This window comes from Tachysurus vachellii, chromosome 20 (assembly GCF_030014155.1).
Source record: "Tachysurus vachellii isolate PV-2020 chromosome 20, HZAU_Pvac_v1, whole genome shotgun sequence".
NCBI classification, from domain to species: Eukaryota; Metazoa; Chordata; class Actinopteri; order Siluriformes; family Bagridae; genus Tachysurus; species Tachysurus vachellii.
Genome location: NC_083479.1, coordinates 6,662,772 through 6,677,500, shown reverse-complemented (window position 1 = coordinate 6,677,500; position 14,729 = coordinate 6,662,772). Strand labels below are relative to the sequence as shown.

The window sequence follows — 14,729 nt, the reverse complement described above, 5'->3', positions numbered from 1 at the left end:
GATGATAATATAACCGGTTTAGTTACAGCATTTATATTTCTATGGCAATACAGAGATGCACTCAAATGTTTTAATTTTGTTATACACTGAAGACATTTGCATTTGAGATCAAAATATGATTGAGATGAGAGAGCAGAAATTGAGCTTTTTATTTTCTGGGGTTTACATTTAGATACCGAAAGAAACAACTTGTAACATGATACTTTACCTGGCAGGACCACACAAGGTTTTTTTTCCAACAGTTTAGGAACAGATTTGTATATTTTTTTGCTTTTAAAAACTGCATCAAGCTGATCACCAACTGACCACATAAATGTTTCATACTACATTTATGATGATTTTATAGCCCAAGCCATGACTCTACTTCCACTGTGCTCGACTAAAGAGCTTGTATGTTTTGAATCTTGATCTTCTTTTAGTCTTCCCATCAGATTTGTGGTTAATCATGGTTTCAGAACTCTGGCCTATACTGTTTTTCTGGAATGGCCTTTGTATTTCTTTTCCCAAAGTCTCCTTTGTACGATGGTTTGTGATACCCTCAACCCTGCCCAGTGGAAGATGTTGATCAACTGACTAATGTTGGGTTTGGGTTTACAGAGCTTACAAAATTGACCTTTCACTTTCTTTCTTTTCTTAGCTTCAAAATGCCTTTTCTCCTATAGCCAGCTCTGATGTTTGTTTATCCTTTTATTTATTATGTCAATATAAAATGTGCTGAATTCTCATGTGTTTAACACATTTTGATGTTGAATATCTGGAAATGAATGCTTACATTTTGATTGGTGACTGTTGAACTGTGAATTCACAAACTATGAACTTGTAAAAGCATAGAAAGCAAGAATTCTGTATGAGTGTAACAATGACATTTAAAATGATGTTTTTTTTTAATGCGATTTGCTCTTTAAGTGTGTAGATGGTAGACCTTTTATGAACTTTGTTTACTGTGTGCTAGGCTTAAACTATTTTGTACTAGTGTCGACCTATTTGCTCAGTTTAAAATACATAGCCATACAGCAGTGCCAGGGAAAAGCTCACTGGCTGATTCTCATTAGGGCAATGACTGGGTGCTTATTGAGGGGGTGTTAATGAGGAACACGTCTGGAAATGAATCAATTAACACCCTCTCCAAGTTCAGCTTGTCCAGATATCGTCCCAAGTAGAAAACATGGCCAAGATAGGGTGTAAAGAACAGATGCTTTGTTAGACTCAAGCTGGGTCCAGGACTCTTGTGAAAGAGTGGCACAACATGAAACAAGTGTCTGCATTAAGGTTTCATATTGTGAGTAGCTTATATTTGGGTACTAGGCAGTTTAAGGACCATCTGTGTAACTTCTAAGCCAGATCTGTAGTTTGCCTAAGACCAGTCTACTTTAACAGCGCTACAACATTTAATTGATGCTGAAAATAATCAACCATGTACCCATTTGTGATTATAGGTCATGTGCCTCAAACAGATTCAATTGATTCAATTTTATAATTATTTTATTATATATTTCTATCTATCTATCTATCTATCTATATCTATATCTATATCTATCTATATATATCTATATCTATCTATCTATCTATCTATATATATATATATATATATATATATATATATATATATATATATATATATATATATATATATATATATATATATATAAAAAAATTTTTTATATGCGAAAGCTGATAAGTGTCGGCTCAGCAGTTAACAATACACAATTTTTCTTCAGACAACTTAGTTTAATTTCGCCTTTTCTTGGTTTGTGTTTAAAAGCTTTTCAGAAGCTTTGCTCAGTTTGAACTAACTGGCCAAATTTCTGGCTCTCATTTTTGACCCTGATAGTTGCTATAGGATGTAGACTACCTTTTAAAAATTCCCAAAAAGTGTGCAGACAAGCAATGAAAACATTTTATGAAGTTCGTGGTTCTGAGTTTGTGACCAGCAGAATTTTAAGGCAAATTAGCAAAAACAAGAAGAGGAAGCTTATAAAATGATCTCGGTTATTTAGGCCATAAAATATACATTCATTAACTATACAGGCCACCTTTATGTGTTTTGCAAGAGAACTCTGCAGTTAAACATAGGATTATGCAAGTACAAGTAAGCACATAATCTTATGCCAAAGAAGTCCATGTTTTTTCTCCAGAAAATAACGGTAGATGTGACGGGTGATCTTGTGACATAAACCATGAAATCTGAAAGGATTTGCAAGTGTTAAATCTTTGTCTGGGAATAGGGCACAACACTTGGCAAACATTTTCAGAGCTTATAATATTATACCAGCCCTTACTCTCTTTAGACCTGAAATGGTGGAAATGCTTGTTTTCCTGTCTTTCATTAGGCTATTGTATCTGGATGTTTGCATTATCATGATCTCTCTTAATGGTAAAATGGAGCAGCAACGTCAGACAAGCCTAATACAGTTACTTTGTACATGTTGATTGCAGCGGATCTTAATATTTTGTTGTAACACATCATTATTTATTTATTTAAAAAAAAGCTAATATACATTTGTACTTTAAAAGCACGGGTTGTTTCACTATCTTGTATTTCCCATATCATTATTTTGACATTATTTTGAACTATGACTGATTTTTTAAAACTAAAGGACCGGTAAACAAAAGTGTCCAAAAGAGATGAAACACTTTGTAGTTTTTGAGGAGACACACTCGGGTGAAGACTACGAGCACACTCACTCATTCTTCTAAAGATTTGGTGTAACATAATGAATAAATCATCAATTAAACGGCCTTGGAAACTGCATCTGTCTGGCACATGAATATAAAGCTATTTTGTCCATCCAAGTAACACCAAAGATTTACTATTCTCACAAGCTAAATATGTACAGTCAGAAGTCTTTCTCGCTTTAGAGGTCAGCAATGTGTACAGCCTTGCAAATCATTCAATATACTATAACTACATCATATACTATCATATACTACATGTACTACAGCTTATTTTTTGTTGTTGTTTCACTTCCATTATAACAGACAACTTCCACATTTGTACAGCATTAGACAGCAATCATCTCATCTAGAGTGCTTCAGTTCTGCCACTTCAGCGTGTTGTACTGATGATCTTGGGCATGGGGGGAAACCCACAAACTATATTTTACATTAGTGTAACTGTACTTGTTTGGTTGCCAGATAATTGACACGCATGTGTTTTTTTTTTTTTCTTCTTCTTTTTCCTTTTTTCCCTCCCCAGTATTCGGAGTGTGATGCAGAAGTACTTGGAAGAGAGAGATGAGCTCACCTTTGACAAAATCTTCAACCAGAAGATTGGTGAGTATATAATTTGGTTTTTGTAACCTTTCGTAGCACATAGTTAGAACTATTCTTGCTTTTTTCATCTCTGTTGAAGGGTAACTTATTGAAAGGCACAAAGATAAATTGCCTTGGGAAATTTCAGTAGGGATGTGAAAGTGTGCTTGTATAACTGTTTAGATATTTGAGTTTTGTATGTTGTGATTTTATGATTGTTCCATGCTTTGGCACTGTGATTATATAAGGTTTATTAAACATATTTTTAAACCTTTTGCCTACAAATTTTCACCCAGACCATGTGAAATTGTGAACTCACATTCACTAAAGCTGCCATTTATTACATATTTTACAAAATATCGAATTTTAATCAATTTTTAATTTTTTTTTTTTATTTTACCTTTATCTGTGTATCTGTCTGCTCAATGCAAAGCACATGAGCTAAATGCAGTGGATAATGATATTTGAATACACCATATACATTTCCCCAATTACTAGAAATGAACTGGAATCTGGTTCAGTATAGTTAATGCAGATAATATAGCAAGTTTATTTCAGAGAATGGGATAAATACAATTGTTCCTATCACAATGTATGAGACTATTATTTTCAGACAAATAATTAATTCCAAACAGCTTCTTCATTGTATTTCTCAGTAGTCACCTTAGAAGCCAAGATTATTTATGGAACTTTGCAGTATTGGGGATTCTGGGTTGTAGTATGATCACTGCTTAAAAAGTTAAAGATCAAAAATGTATAACTTGAAGACTGTCTTTTCCTCTGTTCATAAAAATGGCACTTTTTAAGTAAAGCACCATGGGAACACATTAGGCCTGCAAGCCTTGATTAAGGTTTGATTAAGACTTTACTTGCATCTAGGTCTGAAGTCTCCAGTGAGATTAGTCTGCAGTGAATACACTCATTTACAGGATGTCTTTCTGTAAATGAAAGTTATTTTTCCATGATTACATTTAATGTTGTATTTTTCCTTACCATGGCTGCTATAAGCTAACTTTGTTGGATTATGTAATTAAAGTTAAGGTTTTAGATTCTAAATTCTAATGACTTTTAGGCTGCCTACACAGTCGCTTTAACAAGCTGAAGGTTGAATGAGAGATTATGGTTCTTATCTTAAAACTAGGAGAACTTTGCTAAATACAAAGAAGGGTGTGTTATCAATTTCTCAGGTGTGCGTTCCTGACCCAGGGCTACAAATCTGCCACTGATAGACCCTTAAGCAAGACCTTCACCTGCTTAGTTGTATAAATAAGATAAATGTAACTTTGGATAAGGGCATCTGCAAAATGCTGTAAAAATGCTGTAAATATTAAAATCTCTGCAACCTTTAAGAGGTTGCATAGATCACAGTTCCTAAGAATTCCTAAGTTTAGATGATTTTCAATTTTTACAAATGCCCAGTTTAGTAACTCTTGTTTGGAAAACCTGCTAGGAAGAAGCCCTTCCTGAGAGCATCTCACAAATTACTGCATCTGAACTTCATCAAGCATTATTAGAACTAATATTTGCATTGTACGTTAGTGTCAGAGGAGAGAGAAATTAACTTTTCATACCATCAATATGATGTTATACAAGGGCCATAAAAAAATCCCTCTACATATATGCCAAAACTTGTACGTTATATTATAAGATCCTGTTATTCTCTCCAGGGCTTGTATTACAAAATATGAAATGTAACTTTTGTAGCAGGATTTTGTCAGTAAGTCTCCTCTATGAATAACATAGTGTCTCAAACACAATGTTTGTATATAGACTCAAAACAGGAAACCAACTTAATCCTGCAGCACCTCTACAGAACAAGCCTTAATTTGAATGACACATGTTTAAGATTTGCATGTGCCCAAGTAATTGGAGTCATGGAAATACATAGTGCTTGGCTGATGCAAATTATAAATACACAAATAGACACTCACTGGGCTAATAGGTGTGTGTGCATGCACATGTTGGTGTAAGGGTTTATGACCCCAACAACTGGTTATAACTTACAGCACCAATTTATGGCTTGATTATTGCAAGCAAGGGTTATTCAAGATATTAAGTCATAATTCACTTTGACTATCTGTTTCTGTACTTTTGTTCACCTACAGATAAGGTGTCAGCTACCACCATGTTCTACATTGTTTGACTTCCTTGGATTTAAATATCAGGAAGTGAAAGCGCTTCTGGCATATATTTTTCTTTTGATCTGTTCTGCTCTGAGAATTTGTCTAGTTATTCCAAAAGAATATCAGGTTCAAAGAATTAAGCTTGCATTCCACAAAAGTACACTGTTTTATATGTTGTGGAGCAGAAAGTTTGTGTTAAAGGAATGGCTTTTAGTATGTTTGCTTTAATTTTGTGCTGTGAGGGTGAAGCCATGAAAACTAACTTGTTTATGATACAAATAGATGAGAGCCCTCCTCATTTCCTGATCAGTCATTTCCTTAGTAGTCTGCAGTGCTCTGCTCTCATCCACCCTCCTCTAATAGCATCTCACCACATTCCCTGTGTTATAGGAGGAGTAGCTTTATTGTGCAGCAGAGCTGATTAAGCACAGCCACTGCGTCACTCAGACACAACTTAATTCAGAGATGCAACAGCTTACTTGCCTTATACCCTTTTTAAAGGCATCTGCAGTGATCACTCTTAAAGATAAAAACCAACAAATCCTAAAGAACAAACTTTCAAAGTTATTGTTTCTTCTTTGGCTAGCTTTATCCATGGCAGCCCATAGAACTGTCTGGTAAAAAGTTGTGAAATTTGGCACACTAATTTGGAAATGTCTAATGAAACATTTTGACCAAATTTGGGCCCTGTGTTTCCAAAGCTATATAGCACGACTTTCTGTCCAAGTAGAGCCTGTTCTCAATTAGAATCAGAATCATTTTGGTCATTAACTTCGAACCATGACCTCTCACTCTCGCTCATTTTCAACCGCTTATCTGAACTACCTCGGGTCACGGGGAGCCTGTGCCTATCTCAGGTGTCATTGGGCATCAAGGCATGATACACCCTGGACGGAGTGCCAACCCATCGCAGGGCACACACACACTCTCATTCACTCATGCAATTACACACTCCGGACAATTTTCCAGAGATGCCAATCAACCTACCATGCATGTCTTTGGACCGGGGGAGGAAACCGGAGTACCCGGAGGAAACCCCTGAGGCACGGGGAGAACATGTAACACACACACAAGGCGGAGGTGGGAAGCGAACACCCAACCCTGGAGGTGTGAGGCGAACGTGCTAACCACTAAGCCACCGTGCCCCCTCGAACCATGATTTTTTTTATTTTTATTTTATTTATTTATTTATTTATTTATTTATTTATTTATTTATTTTATAATAAACTACACTTATAATACAATATGTTAAACCAAAAGAAATCTCAAATCCTGATTACAAGTGGACCACAAGAGTGTAGCATCACCTCAGCAGAAACGGGGCTAATGTACAATAACACTCCTTAGACACTCCACTAGCTTTTACTTGGCCAAGGATACCCATCAGATTAGTCAAAGAACAAGGGGTTTTAAATGTATTTTGTGTGTTATTTATTATATTATGTATAGTCATCTACAGGCTCATAAACTGAAGCTATGCAACAAAATTTGTCTGTGAATCCCACCACTGTCCAAGCTCAAAACATACACTTCAAAAGTGAAACTACAAATCACTCTCGAATCCCTTTGTCTAAAGTTATGGCTCTTTGTCTCTTCAGAATGGAAGAGCAAAAAAGCATTCACTGTTTTTTTCAAGGTGTGTATCTTTAGGATGCCATAGCATATAATGGCCATTTTGTACTAGCCAGTCATTGCCATATTTGAGCCTATGTATGCGGAAGAGGGTAGTTTCCCTTCCCATTAAGTTCAGCAGCAGTTTGAATAATATGGTGGCTTCATGTGTGTTCTGTTGAAAGAGGTACTTTTCAAATGCATAGCACATACTGAGGACTTGCAGTCTGGCTTTCATGTCGTTTGTTGGAATTGTGTTTTCTACATGGACTCTGATTTTTATTCATTTAGAGTTTTCTTTTTTTTTTTAAAGACAAAACCCACAGATTTATTTCTGTATTAAGCCTCTATAATAATAATGAGTTGCTTGAGTTTTCATAGTGACAAAATGGCATCAAGTCTTTATTTAACAGGGTTTAGATTACTTGCTTACATTTGTTTATACTTGTTTACATCAGGATGAACTGTTGAATTTGAAGTATTTGTTTGAAAACACATTTGCACACAATGCAGTATGGCGCAGAAGTAGCTGGACTGCTGCTGCCCCCATTGACTTCACAGTTGTATTACATTCTACCCTTGCATAGAAGCCCAGGCACTCTTTATACAAATGGCACTTCAAATCTAAAAAAAAAGCCACATCAATAATTTTTCAGAATGTAGTGCAGAATATCAAGTAATTGTTGCAACTCTGTACTACTGAACCACACAAGACTGGAGAGAAGATGACCATGAGACCATGTGAGAAAGGGCAGCAAAACTCGCACTTTCCCTCACTTCTCCTGCTCTAGCCGCGCCTCTTCCCTTACTTGCGTCACTCCACCCCACCCCCCACTCTTTCTCTGTTTCTCTCTGACTCTCTCGCGCTCCCCCCCTCTCGCTCACTCACTCACTCACTCACACTCCCATCTGTTAGAGTTCTGGAATGAATGTTTGAGTTTTGTGTTGCTTAGCAACTGTGGTTACCATGGCAATCCTGAAGAAATCCCTTGTTTGCTTGGCGACTGGGAAAATGAAATTAATTAAATGATGAATTAAAAAAGGAGCTGAAAATGAGAATATGGACATTAAAGTCCAACAGGCATGATGATGCATCTAGTAATTACATGCAGGCACTGACCTTCCCTTGAGTAGGTTGTGTTTATTGTGTTGATTCATCTCTGATCATTAATGATTAATGCTACTATCCCCATAAGAATTTCTCAGCTTTCTGGCAGGTGTGCGTTTCAGTGTGCTTCCAGCTCTGAAAATACTATGCTTAGTTTGTGAATGATCTGGGCACGTGTTTAAATGTGATTGTGTCTTAGGGCATATGTGCTTGTGCTCAGATATAATGTTTATTGACATTTTTATGATCCACCAGATGTCCTTAATTGTTTTGGGCTGTAGAGGAATTATTAACTGATCAGAATGAGATCACTTTCTTTGTCTTGGGTTCAGTCCAAATCTTTTTCACCCTCTTTTTTGGCCTTTATTGTGCCTTTACATATACCAAATACCATATACCTTAATTTGAATAAACACTGTCTGCAGCTCTGAAGCACTGTTTTGTTCTGTTTGACATAGTCTTCACCAGGCAGGATGAGCTAATCAGTACTTTTCTCACTTGCTTGGATGTGTCTTGGCACCTCAGATATGCATATTAGCTTGCTTGGCCATTGTTTATTCTATTTAGTTGAAGATTGACATTACAGTATCCTTTTTCCAAGCCACTGGTCTTTTTACAATCTTTAGCTCTCAAGCTGTATGCCAGTTTTAGCCTATATTCATATTTGTGCTTTTTGGCTGACAGGAGTGGGACCTGTTGTGTTGGCTATTGTTACCCCAATCATTTCTACACACTATTATTAAGAAAATGGAAATATGGGCACTAATTTATCTAGATATTCTGGGGTGTTTTGTATAGTGTAGTAGTGCATATATTTTATTTTAAGAATTTTGCTAAATATTTTTAGATTTATAGCTCTTAAAGGAAACATGATCAAAAACACAAAGAATAACAGAGACAATACAACACTTTTATTTCATTGTTTTGGTGAAATAAAATTGCACTTCTCAAAGCATGCTCTGTATAGCTGAGGAATGACACTGTTAATATGTCATAACTATTTTTAGAAGTTGCTTAAAACCTTATTTTTCCTCATTTTGATTACTATTAAATCGGGTAAAATGTCATGGCATCATGCACTTTTTTTAAATAAATGTTTGCTTTAGCACTGTGTCTGGCTATGGTGCTGTTCATGTGGACACTCACTCCATCTTATCTGGATTTCAGCACACTCTTTGTTGATGGTTATATAAATTAGTCATTTTTCCTCAACATACCTTTCTTGTCTTTATACATTTTGCAAATTGGTTGCATTCTGTCTGTTGAGTAAAAGTCAGCAGTTCCGAAAAAGATATTGAAACATTTTTAGGCACCAACTTCTCCATTTGATCAGTCCATGCTCTCATGGTGCTAAGCAAATTGAGAAGGAAGAGAAAGTGTAGGAACTTCATCTCTTAATTATTATTGGTTTGTTTATGTGCCCGTCAAAAAGCATGAGCTAGACTAGTGAATAGATTAAAAAAAGGAGTATTGGCCAGGCTTATTAGAGCCTTCAATTAGGGTATTTCATGAATTTCAAGTTACATAATGGAATGAAATAATGTTTCTCCAGGACCATTGTGCTACATGAACCAGCACAGAGCTACATGAACCAGCACAGAGCTACATGAGCCAGCACAGAGCTAAGGACTTAAAGTAATTTGTAGTAGCAACATAAATTGCATTGTGTGCAACCTAGTGCAAGACAAAAGACATTGCAAACAGACAATAAAAAAGCTCTACATGACAGATACACAAAATAGTATCTGCCAGTATACGTTCCATAATTGATCATCTGTGCAAAATGAGAGGATTGTAATCAAAAAGTGGGTATATAATAATATATATATTTTACTTTTTTCTTTCAATTTTTTTTTACTTTCTTTTTTATATTGGTTTAGTGTAAAGGGTGTATTTTGTTGTGCCTCATTAGATAGAGCATGGACCCGTGGTAAAGAATGTGACAGTGATTTTGTGTGAGAAACCAAGTCTTTGAGCACAGCGTCCTTGATCAAGAGTATGATAAAAGTACCCGCTGTCTGGTCAGCCAGCTTGAGTGAGTCTGGAAACGTGAGAAATGTTGATCACTGAGTTTGCTCTCATACGTGCTCTGTCACAGCACTGGGAGATTGCTATTGAAACTGTTTAAGGGGAAGTGTGTGTAAGTGTGTCAGATCAAAATGGAAAGGGAGGGATCATGTGTGCAGGCGTGATGAAAATCAAGCCAAAAATAAACTGTCACTTTGCTGCTTTAAGACTGCCTCATCTGCATGAGTTTTGTTGTTCAGGGTGTGTGTATGTTTGCATGATATATCCCAGACAGACTCGATGTTGAGATCAGGGCTCTGGGGGGGGACACCATCACTTCCAGGACTGCTTGTTTGTCTCCATGTTGAAGATGGCTCCTAATGATATTGGCTTTATGTTTGGGTTCATTGTTCTGCTGCAGAATAAATTTGGGGCCAATCAGGCGCCTCCCTAAAGGTATTGCTTGCTGGATAAGTATCTGCCTGTACTTTTCAGCATTGAGGACACCATTAATGCAGGTGCCAAGTCCTGTTGGAAAATGAAATCTGCATCTCCATAAAGTTGGTCAGCAGCAGGAAGCATGTGCTATAAAACTTCCTAAAACACCAGCAGATAACATGGCACCCCAAACCATCACTGACTGCGGAAACTTTACACTGGACCTCAAGCAACGTGGATTGTGTGCCTCTCCCTTCTTCCTCTGGACTCTGAGAGTCCAGAGGAACATAACTTCAGAGAACATAACTTTGGACCACTCAGCAGCGGTCCAGTCCTTTTTGTCTTTAGCCCAGGTGAGTCGCTTCTGACGCTGTCTGTGCACTTCATGCTTCCTGCTGCTGACCAACTTTTATGGAGATGCAGATTTCATTTTCCAACAGGACTTGGCACCTACACACAGTTCCAAAGCTATCAGTTTTGGCCAGCAAACTCACCTGACCTTAACCCCATAGAAACTCTATGGGGTATTGTGAAGAGGAAGATGCGATATGCCAGACCCAACAATGCAGAAGAGCTGAAGGCCACTATCAGAGCAACCTGGGCTCTCATAACACCTGAGCAGTGCCACAGACTGATCGATTCCATGCCACGGATAATTTCTGCAGTAATTCAGGCAAAAGGAGCCCCAACTAAGCATTGAGTGCTGTACAAGCTCATACTTTTCATGTTCATACTTTTCAGTTGGCCCAGATTTCTAAAAATCCTTTCTTATGTATTGGTCTTAAGTAATATTATAATATTCTGAGATACTGAATTTGGGATTTTCCTTAGTTGTCAGTTATAATCATCAAAATTAAAAGAAATAAACATTTGAAATATCAGTTTGTGTGTAATGAATGAATATAATATACAAGTTTCACTTTTTGAATGGAATTAGTGAATTAAATCAACTTTTTGATGATATTCTAATTATATGACCAGCACCTGTATTATTAATTTATAAAATGTATACTTTATCTACAGTATGGTAGAGTTTTAACCAGGACTTCACTGAACAGTCTGTTGTTCTCTACTTTCTGTTCTTTACTTTATATGTTTTGTCCACACACTTTTCTCAGTTGTGAAAACAAGATTTATATGCATGTTGTAACTTTTATTTATTCTAAACTTGCACTGCAAAGTAGCCTGTTTGTAGCGTAAGTGCATTAACTAGCTTGCATATTGGAAGCCCAGTGCTCCATAATAGTGATATACAGTGCTGCCCTTGCAGGAATGTTGACATTTCAATAAGGCGAAAACTTAACTAGTTGAAGTGGTTGACTTTTTGTGAATTTGTTGCTGTTAGTATAAGCAGTTAATAAAGTGTAGCATGGCTGAATAAGTAAAATGACTACCAGTCCCTGGTATCAATGCTTTGACAGTTAATGTTTTATTTAGTCCAAGATGACTAGCAGAGCACATGACTAGCACATGACAAAAACATGCACACACATGCACAGAAGTAGAACAGGGTTTCTACCAAGAGTAGTGATCTCTGAAAGACAAGACCGGTTAAATGTCCAACTAGCATAAGGACTGAAATGGTAAGAAACTCCAAGTATGTTTAAAATTATTTAATGTAAAAATGTGTGAATTATTGTTTGCTCTTAACTATTTCTGAATTCAGGGAGTTGAATGGCACCATTCTGCATAAGATTCTTCTGCTTACATGCAGTCTGTCCCTGAAATATGATCCTTACTGTAAACAACAGCTAGCTCTGTATACAGTACTTGCCCGGAAGAGTCAAGAGTTGAGCAGGGATAGGCCTTGGTCTCAGAGGAGATGGGTTTTAAAGAGATAATACAGAAGGGAAAGATGGGAGCATAGAAGATATGGGAGACTTTTTTCCCCTTTCCTCTTCCTTTCCCCTCCCCTCTTGCATTACTGAGCATTGTGGGTATGTTTAAAATTAAAAGCCTGTGTTAAGACACTCGACCATAAAAAGCTCGCTGGACTCTGGTCTGATGAAACTCGTACTGATTTATTTCTTAATGCAGCAACCCTGGAGGACATCTTGTCTCTTAAAATATTGCCCTGTAGTCTTACAGTTGAGTACTGCACACAGTAAGGGTTCTATTCCTGAAATTGTTCAAGCATAACGCAGGACCTACAGAAAGTGCTATTCCCCACCTCTCCACTGCCACCCTCCAAACCCCCAAAACCCCTGTTACTTCTACTAAAGTATATCTGGAGGTTTGAACGACCAACAATTGACTTTAGCATGTGCACAGATGAAGTCTGAGTATACATAGCTTTCCTTGTGTATTATGTTGACATGAAAAAAAAAAATCAGTATGATGTTCATTAGTCACTGTGACAATCCTGTAATAGTAATTCACCATCACTGTGTCAGGGGTTTTTAGTAGACATAATTCCTGGGAAATGTCTACACATACATCATGTGCCAGATAGAACCTTGTTGCATCCAGTGAACAAGTCAATAAAGTTTGTAATTATTCAAATGTAAAGCTTTTCTTTTGCCACAACCATATTAGATGGAAGGCATGGAGGTGGTGTGAAATTTGATTTGACGTCAAACAACTTTCTTCTTCTGCAAATAGGTTTTTGTGTAATCTAGAAGCTTGTTCATGGTTTATTCTATTTATTTCTATGTTGGAGAATAAATCAAAATAAATAAGTCTCAGATTTCAAATAAAATTTGTATTTTTCACTGAATGATGGAAAACCATATTAATTTGGGTTTTCACTCAAATGTGCTGCTGTTTACCTTCAGTATAAATGTGTGGCTTTATATCCTCCAATATAATTCCACAGTAATGTAGTATGTACTCACGTTGCCTGGCTAGTTTAATGTCGGTAATCAACTTGTCCCCTTTACACCTGCATATATGTTTATACATGTTTACTGCATGTATGTATCTATATAAATCTGAGCAATGTATATTTTCTCCATAAACAACAATTTTCTTGTATATAAATACAAGCAAGTACTTGTTTATAAAGCATGAATATTTGAAGGTAACAAGCGATTTTCTTCGCTGTATAGAAAATAAGCAGCCATGTTGATCTGGCATAACTTTCTGAATTCGGAGGGTATTACAAGTTGCAACTTCTAGTCAATTGCAATATTTTTTAATACAGCATATAGATAGGCATGATGGGCAAGTAACAGATTCATTATTTAGCCCACCAAGTGAACGCTGTAAATAACAGCCACAATTTTTGCTCCGGCTAGCATCATTATTTTCTGTGTTGTGCTAGAAGGAAAATGATATGACTATTATGCAATACATTTTGTGTGTTCATGTTCATTTTTGAAATGGTAAACTATCATAAGCCAGACAGAGTGTTATACATCATCAGCATCATCATCATCATCATCATCACCACCACCTTGTCCCATTGTTTAGGCTAGTGATTTGAACAGTCCTGTTTGGTTAGTAATGAACCATTCCTAAGATTTGTTTCCTCTTTATCCTTTGTTGCGCAAACAGTGAAATGGATCATATTGGCTCAGATATTTGCTGCCATATTTTAGCTGCTGCATTTTTCCCTTTCTCTTCCTCCTGCAGAATGGGACCTATTATTGTTCCCATAGCAACAATAAGGCTGATCTTTGCTAGCTGTTTTGATTTCTCTTTACTGCTACAAAACACCCACCCAGCCTGCACTTCCCACAAACGCCAAACCACATCACTATTATGTGACTGGTTCTTTAATAGCTTGCAAGTTCTGCAAATGTTACACTCGAGGGTAAACAGTCAGCAGCTGGCCTTGGAGTGTTGTTAAAGTGCAGCGGTCAGGGTGTTGAGGAAGGGAACTGCAAAAATGAGAGTCAAGGTAGCCATATGATGGTGGATTTGCCCAGTTAGTTGAATGGTGACTTTCAAATGATTAAGGGTGTAATTCTTTCACAACAATGACTAATCTGTGGTGCAGGTCATCAGACGTCATGTCCTCTCTGAAGAAATAAAAATTTTTACTATTCCATTTATAATTAACTTGCCTTGCTGTTTAATTTTCAGAATAATGTGCATGCAGGGATGCAGAACAATTAAATATGGTGAAATATGTACAAAGCTCTCATAAAACTTGCATTGTTTTTGCTGTTGATGGCACAAACAAAGGGTGGGTGATCATAATACTTGGAGATATTTTTATGCTAATATGTATCCTGATGTAAAAGAAG

General features: G+C 36.7%; 1 protein-coding gene across 1 annotated transcript in view; it reads left to right on the top strand.

Moving 5' to 3' along the window:
• Positions 1 to 14,729, top strand: part of grk3 (G protein-coupled receptor kinase 3) — a 57,485-nt gene that overhangs the window by 15,338 nt on the left and 27,418 nt on the right. Inside the window, exon 2 of the mRNA XM_060896332.1 lies at positions 3,197 to 3,273. Within this exon, the coding sequence (XP_060752315.1) occupies positions 3,197 to 3,273 (77 nt within the window). The remainder of the gene's footprint in view (positions 1 to 3,196; positions 3,274 to 14,729) is intronic.